This window comes from Accipiter gentilis, chromosome 4 (genome assembly GCF_929443795.1).
Source record: "Accipiter gentilis chromosome 4, bAccGen1.1, whole genome shotgun sequence".
NCBI lineage: Eukaryota > Metazoa > Chordata > Aves > Accipitriformes > Accipitridae > Astur > Astur gentilis.
The window spans coordinates 16,742,664-16,758,196 of record NC_064883.1 but is presented as its reverse complement, the minus strand read 5'-3'; the positions used below and the strand labels follow the sequence as shown (position 1 = coordinate 16,758,196).

At 41.7% G+C, this 15,533-nt stretch overlaps 1 protein-coding gene across 3 annotated transcripts in view; it reads left to right on the top strand.

Moving 5' to 3' along the window:
* Positions 1-862: 862 nt before the first annotated feature.
* SCIN (scinderin) overlaps positions 863-15,533 on the top strand; it is a 53,158-nt gene continuing 38,487 nt past the window's right edge. The window contains exons 1-3 of one of the 3 annotated variants that reach the window (XM_049798748.1): positions 863-1,089; positions 5,135-5,289; positions 6,826-6,987. In XM_049798748.1, the coding sequence (XP_049654705.1) occupies positions 891-1,089; positions 5,135-5,289; positions 6,826-6,987 (516 nt within the window). In that variant the 5' untranslated portion in view covers positions 863-890. Of the gene's footprint in view, positions 1,090-1,331; positions 1,407-1,882; positions 1,925-5,134; positions 5,290-6,825; positions 6,988-15,533 lie in introns of those variants that run through there. The other 2 variants (XM_049798751.1, XM_049798750.1) reach the window with 2 other exon arrangements.

Here is a 15,533-nt window from a genome sequence, read left to right as displayed (position 1 = left end):
GAAAGCAGTGATTTGCTATAATTTGCGTGTTGTAATGACTGCCAGGATAACTGAAGTACCAACCATTTGTAAAGGACAAGTAGGAAGTGGGTTTAACCCCTTGGGGTTGTTGTTGCATGGTGTTGGAAAAACACCAGCACAATGCTTTCCATTTTCTGAGAAAGGGAAATTTATATAAATTCTGGACTTCATCTGGAATCTTAAAACGAAACAAAACAACCCGAGATTTTTCCCCCTACGACAAGATTCCTGGCCGTATTGGACGAAGAAGTGAAATTACTGGACAGAGAACGAGACCTGTGCTCTGCCATTCCATTCGGGGGGGGGGAAGAGCCCAGCAGCAAGCGCAAGCTATAAAAACTCTTTGTAGTTGGATACCAGCAGCTTACAAAAACAAGGCAGATGTGATAACTGTATACGCCAAATGCACAACACGGTAACACCCACAGCTACTGGTCTAGGCCGGCTGCGCTTTGCTTTCCTGACTTTTTAATTTTTTCTTCCCATTTTAGAATTGAGAAAAATTGTCCATTCGCAGCAAGGGAGGCTGACTTTCTTATAACACCTCTGCAGCGGCTTCGGGGCGGGGCGCAGAAGGAAAAGGTATGCCGCCCGAGTTTTGTAAGCCTGTTCAAAACTACCAAATAAACAGCAACTCGGCCAGCCCGCCCGCCCCGGGGCCGCCCGCGGCAGCCGGCAAGGGGAGGCGCGGCGCGCCCCGCTGCCCCGCGGGGGCCAGCCGCTCCCCCGACCGGGGTCCCCACCCCGGCGGCTGCCGGGCGGGGCTGGCCCCGCTCCGCCCGGGGGGCCGGGCCGAGCCCTAGAAAAGCGGCGCGGCTGGGGGCGGCTGCCGCCACCGCCGCCTTCCTCCTCGCTGGCCGCTGCTCGCTATGGCTCTGGGCCGGACGCCGCCGGCCTTCGCCGCGGCCGGGCAGCAGAGCGGGCTGCAGGTGTGGCGGGTCGAGCGGCTGGAGCTGGTGCCGGTGCCCCCCAGCCGGCACGGCGACTTCTTCGTGGGGGACGCCTACCTGGTGCTGCGCACCGTCCGCCGCGGCGCCGCCGCCGCCTACCGCCTCCACTACTGGCTCGGTAGGCGGCGGCGGCGGCGGCGGCGGCGGCGGGGGTCTTGGGGCCGGGGGGGCAGCGCCAGGCGGCGGGGCGTGCCCTGGCTTGTCGCTGAAGGTTCTTGCGGCTTCGCCGGGCTCCGGGGGGTCGGGAGGTGGAACTTTCGCCCTCCCTTTCCAGGAGGCCTGCGGGCGTGAAGCTTCCAAGTTGAGGCGCTTCGTAACAGAAATAGGGCTACAGCCAAGGGTCTGGGCGATGCCAAGCCTCGCCGCTTCTGATGCGGCCGTGCTAAGGGGCTCTGGGGTTGTGGCAGAACGGTGGACGCTTGCTTGCTTTGTGAGGTTAGTTTGGAAGGGCGGTGAAGGGTGGAAGTCAAGTCTTGGCTGCATCCAACCAGGATTCACAAGCGAACTCCCCCCTTCATCCAGGTGAAGAGTGTTCTTGCCTTTGTTTCCTCTGGGACCAAAATTTTCACCTCGTTGTTGCACTGCTTTGTGTCCTGGTGGTGCCTTTTTCAGCTAGACTAATTTCGCTTTCTGACGATATGGAGATCGGGGGCAGAGCCACCAGGTTTTCTGTAAAACCTCCTGGCTTCGCTTATCAGTCTGACAGCCTAGTATAGCCCCTCCTGAAGCAACTGGGAACACTGGAACTGGGCTGTTGTCTTTTGCCTTCAACCTTGACTAACACCCTGTTTACAGCAAAACAGAAGTCAGACATAGGATGCGTTTTAGGTGACTTCCTCATCTTTTGGAGGTTTCTTGAGACTTCCTTGTCTGGTCACCGAGTCATCCGACCACTGTGGTGGCTGTGTAGCTGCCTGAGATCTATTACTTTGTTCTTGTTTCACCATCACAAGGTTTGTGTTTGTAGGCAGTTATCTCAGTGAATGCACATAAAGACAGGTCAATTTGTATTAACACTAATGTGTTTGAGTTGCTGTGATTCTCATTGTACTGTTGGATTCGTTGAAAAAGAATAGCAGATAAAGCTGGGATTGTTTCTGCATAAATGTTTGAAGCTTGTTAGTTTTGCATGTGCTATGCGTTATCCAGCTGGCATGCAGGATAGTGTCTGTCTCTGATGAGAGTATAATCATAGATGGCAGTGTAAATGAATTTCTGGCAGATGTTCTTATGGCAGCAGCACCGCTAGTTAATAGCGGGGTTTGGCTGTTTAGACCTTTGTTAATGAAGTTAGAACTACTTATGTAGTAGCTAAGGTATAGTAGACACTTCCCAGGGAAAGAGGGAAGGACTCTTTGCAACTGGAAGTGAAATCAAAAAGTCAGACTTTGGGATGGAAAGAACTCTTGTGAAATTAGATTGGTGGAAACCCTACAGACTTTGGGCTTAGATACTTATAAGGGCCTTGCCGCTTGGTGACACGGTCCTACTCCTGCATGTCATCTGTGGTATGTGTTATTGCATGGGCCTCACGTGGTGGCTTTGAGTCTGAATGGATTCTGACTTCACCAAAAAAAGACACCAAATTCAGACTAAAAGCAGAGCTTTTGAATTTTAATATTCTACTAATACAATATATTAATTTTTTAAAATGTTAATATTATATAGTGGCAGACTTCCTTCTAATACCTTGCTTGGGCATACCCAAGGGGTTAGAAGGAGGCCTAGAGCATGGGAGGATGGTCTGTGACCTTGATGTGCTGACAGTCTTGGGCTGTGACTGGTATTCTAGGGTTAAAGTGACCAAACAGTTGTTCTATTGGCCTGAAGCTTCCTATGTGAAAGCCACTGTTTTGCCAAATACCTCACATACGCTGAAGTGCTGTCCAGGTTGGATAATTTCTGAAGAAGCAACTCAGGTGCTGCAATGACCTTGGCATGGCCAGGCAATTAATGTGGATCTGTGTTGTGGTAGCTGTATCCATTTTAAACTTTGTTCAGAGATGCTGGCTTGGTTGTCTGCCCTGGCACTTCAGGGATGTCTTAGTAGCTAAACTGCTAATCCTAAGGGAGCTGTCTGAACTTGAAACTATCACTAGTGGAAATGGCTTCTACTATGCCAGTATAAGGCTACTTGTAGGAGTAAGACTGGCTATGCCCCACTTACTATGTTTAATAAAATCATGCATGGTGTTTTTTAACTATTTTTTAACCCTTGTCTCCAGAGAGTAAGTGATAAAACATATCCATGTGAACCAGGATCTATTCTGGTAAAAAATTTTCTTCTTTTTCCTATATACTCTAGCTTATTTATAGCTGTTTGTGCCTCGGACTGTAAGGTAAACTTTGTTTTCATACAAGTTTGAATAACCTACACTTGGATTGATGCTTATTTGTTTCTTTTAAACAGGGTTTCACGGAGTATTTTATTGCATAGCAGCTGTGAGACCAAGCCTGGTAGTGGTTCTTGTATCTAACACTGTTCCAAAACCAGGTTTCTTTGACCCTGAACCCTGTTGTATAATTGCAAGCAATAAATCTGAAGGATCTACTCCTAATAGACATGAATAACTCCACGGGGAAAAACAACAACAACAACAACAAAAAAACCCACCAAAATCAACCAACCAAAATTTTACTTCCAACTTTAAGGGGGTACCCGGGTCTGAGAAAGAAGAACTTGCTGTGTGGCAATATGCTATCACTGAGTGATAGGGCTCACCCCCTGAGGTTTTTGTGTTACGTCCTGCTTTCAGTAATTATTTTTTTTTTTACCTTTTTTGGGCAGGCCTCATGCTCTTTTCTTCCCTATGCCTCCATTATTCTTTGGATCCTTTCCCTATTTCATCCTTGCTGCTTTCTGGAGGATTCCATTGCACCTGTGTCCCCACAAAAGCTGTGGTGGTGGCAGTGGTGACACTGCTTCTGGAAGAAGCCCAGTTGTTGGTGGGCAGAGGGGAGTTGCCTTGTGGCATTTGTACAGCTGGGCCATGAATGGGGCACTCATTCTCCCTAAGAGAGGAGCTAGGTTGGTGATCCCCTTAGGCATCCCTGTCCTCCCTCTCCCATGCTTCATTCTTTCCTAATACCTTACTGGCATGCTTCTGGTGACACCAGTGACTTGCTACACTGTGAGGTGATGCCAACACCTCACTACACACTTCCCCTTCTCCCAGAGGTATCTCTGTCCACACTGCCTGGGGCTTTACACTATTCTTCCACTCAGTCACCCAGAAGCAAGGAAATGGTTAATGTAAGTGAGAAGCTGTTCTTGAGAACTGTTGCTTGCATACCAGCATCTTCCTCTTACTTAGAAAGAAAAAATAAAAACTAAATGGAAAACCTCATTTTTCCTTACTCTTCAAAAGTTTTTGAGAAGCCTATTTTTTGAGACTTCATCCTACTTGCACTCTTCTTGAAACAATCAACTACTGAAAATGTTCATCAGAAATGTATGGGCCCATGTTAAAAGTTTTACTTTAATATACTGCCTGCTTTGCAGTGTGATTGGGCCATCAACATACTAGGTTAAGAGGCCGTTTTGTCACGGTCTTGGGAAGAGGCTAATCTCTGAAAGGTACAAAATGAAGTGTGAGCTCATGAAGCAAATATCTGAGCCCCAAAGCTGCTTTTCTTTCTCCCAGCTGTACCAGAGAATCTAATAAAAGATACTAAGCAAAATACCCTTGCTTGCATTGTAGTGTCAAGAGGACTGCTTTTGAATTATTTTAACGTTATGGCTCGGCAAGTTGTTCTTAGTGTAAATACATGGTTTACCATCTAATCGGTCCTTTGACGTGACCTTCCTTTGTCTTTGCACTTCAACTCAAGGTCCAAAAATCATTACTGCAGACACTTGCCGTGCGAAATTCACTGAATTAAAATATCTTGTTCAAAGAGGCTGAGTGAAGACAAACTTGGCTATTTTTAACTTTTTTTTTTGCTTTTTTTTTTGCTTTTGAAGACAGTTCTGCAAATAGTTAAATGGTCTGGATGGTCATACATTTGGTGGTGAACAAGGTTATGATGTAGTGCTTTATTGTGAGATATACATGGGCTGTACAGCCTGCTGAAGGCAGTGTCCATTTATCACAAACAATTTCTCCAACAGAATTCAAAGTTATATTAGTGCTTTACAGACATAATATTTCATCTTATTTCAGGGAAAGAATGTACCCAGGATGAAAGCACAGCTGCAGCTATCTTTGCTGTTCAAATGGATGACTATTTAGGAGGAAAGCCTGTGCAAAGTAGAGAAATTCAAGGAAATGAGTCTACCGAGTTTGTAGGCTACTTCAAAGGAGGAATTAAATACAAGGTAAAGAACCAGCTATCAAAATGTATTATAAAAATATATATAAATTGTCCCCCAAGTAAAATAAAATATTTTGCTTTATAAATGGAAGGTTTAAGAGTTGTTTTTTAATGCTTAGTGGTTTTAGACCTGTACTACCTTTCTTAAACTATAGGAGTCCCAGTACTTGTACAGAAAACAGCAGCTTGTTTACCAGTGCCTCTTCTGATGTGTGCAAACCTTTCCCAATTATTTTCTCCCCTAAAATCAAGCTATCCTGAGATTTCAAAATTGTGTGTCTAAGGGAGCTTCACAGTAGGGACTCTCTGTGTTTGGGATGTAGTAAGTCTCACAGAAACTATTTCTGTGCTGTAGACTGAATAATTTTGTTCAAATGCAGAACCCAATGTGCTTAAGTGATTAAAAACATGAACAGAGTGGAAAAGACCAAAACCACACTTTAGTCTGAAAATGGTGCTTTTGCAGTCCTACTGCAGTTTTTTTTCTTTGAGGTAGATGAAAAACTCCCAAATACTTTTCACGAAAATTTTATATTTTAAAAAGCTATAGTCTCAGCCTCCTTCTTGTGTCACTTCCAGAAGCCACATCTTTGGAAGAAAATTTTTTTGCAACATCTCTGTGTTTTTAAGAATAAGGTAATGCATCTCCTGAGAATCTCCCCATAGTAGGAGCTCTGGGAGCCATTGCTCAGTCAGCATTTTTTCCCATTATGGAGATTTGTAACTTTTCATGGTCTACACAACCAGTTTGAAGCTTTTAACTCTGCTTGTGTAAGAGAGCTTGGCAGTGACCTGCCCGTTCTTTTTTTTTTTTTTTTTTTTTTTTTCCTTCGTAATTTCAAGAGCCAGTTTCTATGCCAGCCCAAGCTCTGGGTCTCCTGGAGGAGTGAAGAATACTGCCTCACAGACAGCCAAGCCAGTTTACAGGAATAAGTTATGCTTAAACTTACACTCTATAGATTGCAAATCAACAGTTTGGTCTCACTTACCCCAGTTTGGTGCTCCTTGCTAGGTTACCTCCTAAGTTGCAAATATTCCTTTCAGAAAATTACAGAGCTCCTGTGGAATTACCTTTCCCTCTGCGCATAACCAGGCACTAAAACCACCCAGACATCTCAGATTTAAGGAAGTTGGGAAAACTTATGCAGGAGCTGCGTGTTGTTCTGCTTTTCCTCAGTCCTTATTTGACAACCTACTGACTTTTGTCTTAACAGTGTGCTTCAGTATTAACTCATCTTCTGGATGATGCAGGGGAGTGCTGTAAATCCGGTTCTTGTGCTTTCCCCATTCATCTGAAATCCTTTTGAAGCAGGGTGACGTGCTCCCTCAGATAAAGGTTCACACCTGAGAGTTCAGCAGCAGCAGCGTTTCCCATGTTTGTCTGCTCTGTGGTCAGCACTGTTAAACAGTATATTATTTTGGCTTGCCTCTTACTGCATAAACTATTTTCCCCCCTGCTAGCTCCTCATCTATAGCAAAAAGGTAAGTCTGCAGAAATCAAGCTGAAATAAACCTTGCTGCTTTGTTTTGTTTTATTCAGGCAGGTGGTGTTGCCTCTGGATTTAATCATGTTGTTACTAATGATCTGAGTGCCCAGAGGCTTCTGCATATCAAGGGCCGGAGAGTTGTAAGAGCCACAGAAGTCCCCCTGGCTTGGGCCAGCTTCAACAAAGGAGATTGTTTCATTATTGACCTTGGAACTGTAAGTCTTTCCTAGAGCAAAATACACTGAAAAGTAAGAGATGCAGTATCACTTCTAAGGTCTGAATCAGCCCCTAAAATGCACAACTAATTTTGTCACTCACCTAAACTGACAGAAAGAATTATTTAGAAAATCCGTTTTAGTGTCCCAACACTTTGAAGGTTCAAAACTGCACTAAATGTTTTCTGAAGTATTCACAGATTATCCTTCAGGAAACAGTTCTCTTTTCCACTCAAGGCATTGGAATTTTTTACTACTGATGTTTGAACCTTAAGCTGTTCACAGTAAGTCCTGTCTGACACTGTCTACCAGCTGAATGGGATCAGTGCTAGGGTTCAGAGCAGAACATAGATGGGAGCTTTCTCTTAAGAGCATTTCTTCATATTCATAAAACTTTGATCATGACAATTCATCCTAAAGAAGTACCTGCAAAAGCAGTTGTCATAATAAGCTTGTCATGCAATGTGTTATAAAGCTACTTGAGTATTTTGAGAGATCACTTGAGAAGCAATCCCATACTTAAGGGCTTTCTGCTGAAAGCAAGTAGAGAGACAGAGCAGAATCATATGGACAGATAAGATAATTTTGCTTGCTTCAGATGACTTATAGTACTGTTATCTTAGTATCAAAAAGTCTTAAAATGAATTCTAAGGATTTATGTAGTAGTCCACACTAGTTAGATGCTACTTATAAGTTTGAAATTATTACCATGCCTGATATGCTGACACATGTAAAATCAAGAATGTATGAAAGAAAATAGTTTATCTGCAAGGCAGCATCTGCAGTTGATCTTAACTGTAGGGCTTCACAAGGAAGTGGTCAGCTATTTCAGCAAGATTTCAGAAAATATTTCCCTGACCTATTAAAAAAAAAGAGCTCTTCTGAACTCATGTTAGGGGTTTGGCTGTTTCTTCTGAAAAGCATCCTTTGGTGTGATAATTGAAGATAGTGGTATCAAGTAGATGTATTGATTATGTCTGTTAGAATTTTATCATGCTTAGCAGCCTTCAGATAGAATGACTAGTGTTTTCTTAACATCCCATTCCTCCTATGGCACTGTGGTCTAATCAGCTGAAACAGCCAAGTGGTCAGTATCCAAACAGCACTCTCTCAATGTCACTTTGTATTAAGGATGCATAGAAGACTCAAATCATCTATTCCCTTTCAGGCTTAACCCATGAGAGATGGGAAAGTTGAAACTGAACATTGATAGAAAATGCTGCTTTTGCAGTCAGGCTGTCACAGGACTTGAGTTTTCTGGTTTGGAGTTAACCTCTCATGGACACCCCGTGGAATGGGATGTACTCCATGAATTTGACTTCTCCTGACCGTTATTGTGTCAGTTACCCAGTTCACCTAAAGTAATTACTGGGGTCACACTGCAGACATGGCAATGACATTGATGAAATGCACTATGGTTATGTAGTGATGTCACATGTGTAGCTTAGGCTTCATCCCTTTTGATGAGATTTTTGGAGAGAACACTGTAACTAGGCAATTTAAATGTAATATAGCTTTAGAGTCTTGATTTCTAATACTGAATGTACATTGTAAGCCTTTTTCTTCTTTTAATGTAATATCACTCTGGTTTCTGATTTCCTGTTTGACAAGACAGAGGTCAAGTAGCAATACTACCCTGTGCCTTTTTAGGAAGAATGATTAGATGTGAACATGTAGATCTCTTCTTTACCACGCTATGGGAAATGTCAGTCAAATCACATGACTTAGAACAGTTCTTGATCTTGCCATGTCAGTGGTATATGAGAGATGGGTTTTCTTGAATGTATTAAATTAAGGAAAAAAGTGTTTCAGCATCCAGAAATTTGTAGTAATTTCATCATAGGTTGTTGTGTAAACCAGACCTTTCTAGTGGGAGATGAAAAGGCAATGTGTGACATATTTCAAGATGAAGATATGCAAGTCTAGTGAAGTGCCTATAGAGAAATAGGTGTGGTAGAAAAATACACTGTCACAGTGGAAATCTTGAGCAAGCTTTAAGAACTGTATTTCAAGCTGAAATAACTGTATTTCACGTTGAAATTTTCCATGACTAGAGGTCCGTTGTAGATGGGTGAGTCTTTACAGGAGTCCTTAATTGAATTTAGGGGTCCTTAAAAAAAAAAAAAATAAAAAAAAAAAAAAAAAAAAAAAAAAAAAAATTTTTGGCTCAAGTAGATTCATTTACTGAATAATTGAAATAAAATGAATCTTAAAGCGGGTTGCTGTTGAGTCTTGGGCTTTATTGCAGCACGCTACTGAATCATTTTCTGAGAATAATTAATGGGTAGTAATTGCATAAAATAATGAGTTTATGGTCAGTGCTTTTAATATCAAATTATTGTAGTGTGTCAAATAAGATGAGTTTCCACGGCTTACTTTCCCCAGTCTCTTAGCTAACTAGAAGGATGGTCTCTGTGGCACTACAAAACTGCTTGTGCAGTCCATTTCCTGTTAGCTTTTATGAAGCCACTTACCTAATATAATGAAAAATCATCTCAGTTTTCCCATTGAGCTCAATTACTGCAGTATTTTAAACCTATGGTTTAAGCAGATAAGGGAAAATTAAGAAAGGTAGTAATGATCAGGAATAAAACCATTATTGATCACTAAGGTTTCCCTTCTGGTGATAATGCCTTAAGTAGAAAGTGTTTGTGTGCATTTCCAGCTAGCTTCACATATTTACTGCTCAGGCTCTGATGGCTACCTCATACTTAGATATGTTACTAAGCCACATTTACAGCACTTCAAATATCCTGCCCAGGTCTTACCTCGCCTCCTTTGAACTCTTTAGGCTGGAGCAGAAAATGGCTGCAGAAGGCAGAGAAAACACTCTCTTTGATATGAGGGGAGTCATTTGCATAAATACCTTTTTATTCAGTCTTGTGTAAGACCGTGACATGAGTGTTGTGACCACCACACTGATGTTCCAGTGCAACGTGTGATCCAGGAGGGAGTCTGGGGTGCCACACCCCGACAATTATTTTTTTTTTTTTCTACAAGGGGTTTTCATTCCACCTCCATAATGAACCTGGGAATCTCCCTGTAAGGGAGCCTTTGGGACAGGGCAGGCAAGACAAGTGCAGGGCTGCTGCTGGGAAGGCTTTGTACAGGCCTGGAGTAAAGCGCACTTTACTTTATCAGGTGCTGCTTAGCATGTCCTGTCCTGGCATAGCTGTACTTAGGTCCTCCCAGAAGCCACGGTCTTCTGCCATACTTCCCATCCTGTCCTTTTGGCTGGAGGGTGCTGAGCTCTTCCTGGTGTCCCACCTGGGGCACCAGGACAGGTTTGGCAGTTCTTGGTGGCCATAAACTGTATGGCCTTGCTCTGTGTTTTCCCCTTTACCTCCAGATGCAGCGCTCCCTGCATCACCCCATCCTCCAGCTGCCTCCCCTTAGTCATGTCCCTCTTTCTTCCTCCATCACCGAGACAGATTCTCAAAACAGCAAGAAGCATGAGAGGGCATGGAAAATGACCATGGAAGGGAAGGAAAGAGATTAATCATTGTGCCATTCAGTGAATAACACACAAAATTTCCCAGGCTATTTTAGTATTATCCAGATGCATGTGTTAATATAGCTTATATATGTATATTTCTGATAAAATGTGCTAAAGACTTACATCTCTTTTGTTGATTTTCTTAGTGATTGGCTTAAAGTTGGAAGGAAACTTAGCAGTATTGTGAAATTCACCCTATGTACATTGGTATACACTGGTGATGTACAAAATGTGGATGTTGAGATCTGTTGGTAATTTGGGTAATGGAGCAGAAGTAATGGAGTAGCAATGCAATAAAACAACATGAAGTGATCAGCTGATTTTATTGAAAGCTGCTCAACTCAGTTTGGGAAGCTCTGCTGTATGAAGGCTGTCTAAAGTTGTAACCTTAGTGACCAGCAAAAATATTCTTTATGCATTTCATTTGTTCAGATAGAGCTTTGTAAAATGTAAGACTTGATCTTTTTCTGGCTGACTTCCCTCATGGGGGGAGGCAGCAGCAGTGCTATGAGCCAAGTGACTGTAGAGGGTAGGAAGAAGGCGCTGTACCACTCAGCCTCCTGGAGGAAATTAGGAGATAGTTGTTAAAATAAGGTGTGTGGGGGGGGATGTGTGATAAGTACCAACCAGTTCTGAGCTTGGGCCTGACTGAGGATGGAAAGTTTTGTCAGTACAATCAAAGTTCTGCTAACAAAATGTTACCCTTCTTCCCAAAGGAAGAATGCAGACTGTGAGGTGATAACTATATTAAGTGAAGTGAAGAACTGAAGGTAAACTGCACTGAGTTGTCCATTCTTCCCATTCCTGTAGTGGTGCTTATAAACTGATTTATAAACAGCCAAGAGGTTGCCGATTTGAAATTTAAGAGCCTGCAGTGTGCTTAAAAACAACTTGCGCCATCCAGCAATCAATGTATGTACTTCTCAAGGGCTCCATGAATCACAACTGAAAATTATGATGTTAGAACTCAAAAGCATAAGACTGCATAAAGCTGTTGTGATCATGTATGTGTCAGTATGCTCCTACTTGAACTCCTGACATAATAGGTATGTCAAAATGAAAAAGATTGCTGTCTTGCACAAAGACACTAGAAAAAATACATCAAGCAAAAAGGCTGGCTTTTTTGACAGCTGCTTTTCATAAAAACTGTTAACTTGCTATAGACTAATTTTCTTTTTGTAAACGTAATTTAACTTCTGTTTTTTAAAAGAACAAGAGGACAGATACTTTATGATTATGACTGCAGGGTATGATTCAGCATCATGTTGCAATCTTAAGCACACTTGTATTTTTGCTTGCTTCTGTAATCTGCCTTCTTGCCTGCACTATCTCTTCTAGGTGGCTTTGCTTCTCTTCCTTTAGAGAAACCAGTTCACAATCAGCGTATTAATCGCTTTAATAAAGTCACTATTTGGGTGTAAACAGGAGCAGAAGACCAGATTCTTGCATGCTGGAGTTCATCACTGTAAGTTTCTCTTTCTAGTTGCTTTCCCTGGCACTAACAACTGACTAGTCATGTCCTTTTTCCATGTTTTTCATTCACATGTTTCTCCTACAACTAACCTCTTCCCCAGTTTCCCCTAGCTGAGAGTTAAACTATCACTTGTGCTGTAGCAGGGAGTTGTCAAACAAGTAGCAGAGCTTGAACTAAACTGCTTTTGTTCTTTATTAATTTCATGGACTCATTAACAGCTTACACTGTGCGTAGATGTAACCACATTTTTATCTTAGTAAGCAAGCATCTCATTTTTCTGTAAATCTGTGAACCAATTAGTTTTATACCTCCAGTAGTGTAAACTCCAGCATTCTGGAAATTGTTATAGTCCCAAAGTCATCAGATGAAGAATAATAAGTATTAAGCACTTTTTTTCCCCCCCATTTCAGTTAGAATATTCAGGTTATGTAGTTTTCCTTCATACCCTATGGACTGGAAAGCTTCCCCTTGCCCCCACTTGTATGCAGAAAAGTGACTGAAATAGAGACCATCATTAAAGCTTTAGGTGAACAGGACACACACATATGCACAAAGATTCAGTTAGGTTAGTTTTCTTCCTGATGTTGGAGGAAATCCAGATGTTTTGCTGCTTGAACTGCTGTTATTTAGAATGAATATCCTCGTGGTACTCGCCGTTTAATGTATTGTGGTATAGCAACAGCTATTCCTAGAATATACTAGCAAAACAGGTGTGAGAGGAAAAAAGAATGTCATAAGTGTATGACTGGGGTACATCTGACTTTTATTCTGACAGTTTGTTCCAGTTGAATCAAATGGGAGAGTCCAAGACTAGTTACAAAGACACTATTGTAATTACACCAGGACCAGGCTCATGGTGGCCTCAACAGCATTCTGGCTGAATGAATTCAGAGTTTGTTTTGGATTATCAAAACTCCACAACTTTCAATGGTTCACTGTATTACAGTTCCAACAAATGTAAAAGGCAGATTTGATGAATATGTGAAATGATTTTATTTTTTTTGCTTTTCACTGCATGTATCAAGAATTCAACAGTCAAGACAGGAAAAAACACTGAATAATTTAAGGAGAAATGTCTCCAGAGGCCTATATTAACCTGGTTCAATGCAAACGTTCTTATATATATTGTCAGTTCCTAAAAAAACTGAATGTCAGCAAACTGGCAAAGTGCTGTATGCTAGTCACTTTTATTCCGTTTTACTGTTCAATTAGTTTCCTCATCATTTGGACTTTTTCTTGATTTAGCACTCTTTTTACTAAAAAAAAACCAAAAAAAAAAAACACCAAAAAAAACCCAAACCACAAACAACAACAAAAAAGCCTCCACACTCCTACTTTAGGATGTTCTAGTTATTTTCCAAAAACTTGGTGTTTGAATTACAAACACCAAGGTAATGTGCATTTGTTTTACAAATAATTTTACTGAAAACTGAAGGCACTGGAAGCACTGCAGTTCATATAAAAACTTTTTTCCAAGTGTATTTGTGTTGTGTATTAGCATTTTTCCTTTAAATCTGTTTAATTTAAGAGACTAGACTTTAGCAAAGAACAGTTTTAGCCAAAATAAACTCTTGCCTTATCAGAACAGCTGTTTATTAATCACCGTGAAGAGAATGGAGCCTCAGCTGAGTGCATGCCAATTATTTCGGTAGTAGCATGATAAGATATGTATAAAAGCTTTGCCAGCATTCATGCCCGTTCAGTCTGCCTCTAGCTTTGCTAGCTCTTTTTCTGCTTCCCTCAAGAAGTGGTATCTTTGGTTTACTCACATGTGAGCGTTAGGAGTGCAGGCTCCTTTGGGCACTCCTACATCACAGCTCCTCTCTTCCTGGCCCACCTTTCTTTACAAGCCTTGTCAGCCTTTCTTCTACTACCCACTGTGAAACCACTACAGTGGCTTTCTGTGATATGGTTATTTGCCCCGCCTCTGATCTGCTTCTAGCTAATAAACAGAAGCAACTAAGCCCAAGAGAGGAATTAAGGCAAACCCTTCTTTTCTTGCTTTTAGCCCTCTTGTATGAGTCGTGGGGATAAAGAGAACATAGTATGGTGTTTCACATGAATGAGCAGATTTAGCTGAAGGCTTTTTTTTTTTTCTTTTTTTTTTTTTTTTGCACTAAGCCTCTCTGCTTCATAGCTGTGCCTCTATACCTCATGTTGTGGCTTAGAGGAACAGGAGACGACATCCTGACTGACGTGTATTAAGTCAGCATAAGTTACATCATGTTGACATGACAGGATCCACATTATAGATTTAGCTGACTTTCAATTAAGGGTGGTAGATTTTTTAATTGAGGTGCACTTGCATTCTGGGAGCATGTTCTGATGTAGAGGCGGGCAAAGGTGGACAGGTTTAGGGTGCATCAGGGCCTGCCAACAAAGAATGGAAGCCCACCGGCTTGTGATACCTGGCTTAAATTCTTTCCTTAATGAAAGAATAAATTTTTATTTTAATATTTTAAGATTAGTGAGACAAACATTTCACTGTTTTCTACCAAAATGGAAATTTTGCAACAAATTTGCTTCAAATTAGAGTTTGGAAACCTGTTTAATTTGTTTAGCTTTTTAATGTTTCTTCATGTAAGAGAATGCAAATGAGCAATTACAGTATCAGCCTGGCAATTACTAGGTATTTCAACAAAGATATGGGTTTAAAACACTCGTATGTTCAGGACAAGTTTTTAATTAGAACAAAACTGAGTTCTTCACAGATGTAAGCTTCTTGGCTTTTGCTTTCGTTGTCCTGGCTAAGATTCACAGAGAGACACCAGGATGCAGAGTATATTTGCATTTGCCTCCAAACTGAGGAAGCTGCCAGGTGAATGCAGAGGTGCCTGTGTGTTAGAAGGGAAAATTTGGGTTTAAGTCACTTTGGAAATAAGCACATTTTTTGTTTGTTTGTTTTTTCTTCTCTTGGTCTACAAGCCATTTGGGGCTGGAGCAGGAAGGAAGGTGGTGTCCTTTCACAATCCCCCTCCATACGGGGAAAAGTGCCAAGGTACTTTTACTCAGAGTTACATGTGAGCCGTGCATAATCGTCCTGTTGCATACTTCTGTATAGAAGCTAAATGTTGGGTCATTTTTAATGTGCTGTAGAAATCTCATGAGACTTGCTTAAGGTCACTCTGCAGGCCAGAAGCTATCAGGAATAAAAGCAGTGAACCCTGCTACTCTATAACTAGGAGACCAAACTGTGTACCCAAAATGTGCAGATGAGGAGAGACCTTGCTGTGACTGCAGTGTGCATAGCATAGACCTGGTTTGTCTTCCTGACCTCCCTCGGGAGCTCAAGGGTGGCCATTGTGATTATTCATGAGAACATTTTCTCACCCTCAGCTGCTAATTGTCCCACTGTGATTTGACAAATATATTGATAGCAACAACCATTAATATCAGGTAGCAGAATAGCTCTCTTCCATAGCATCTCTCAAACTCTGTTAAAGAGATTTAAAAAAAAAAATTACTGCTAGTACAAACTTCTGAAAATAAACTAGGCTTGGCACAGGAATTACTGATGAATGAAGTTCCTTTTTTTTTGAGGGGAGTGAACACTTGAAGTCTATCTTCGTTTTAATG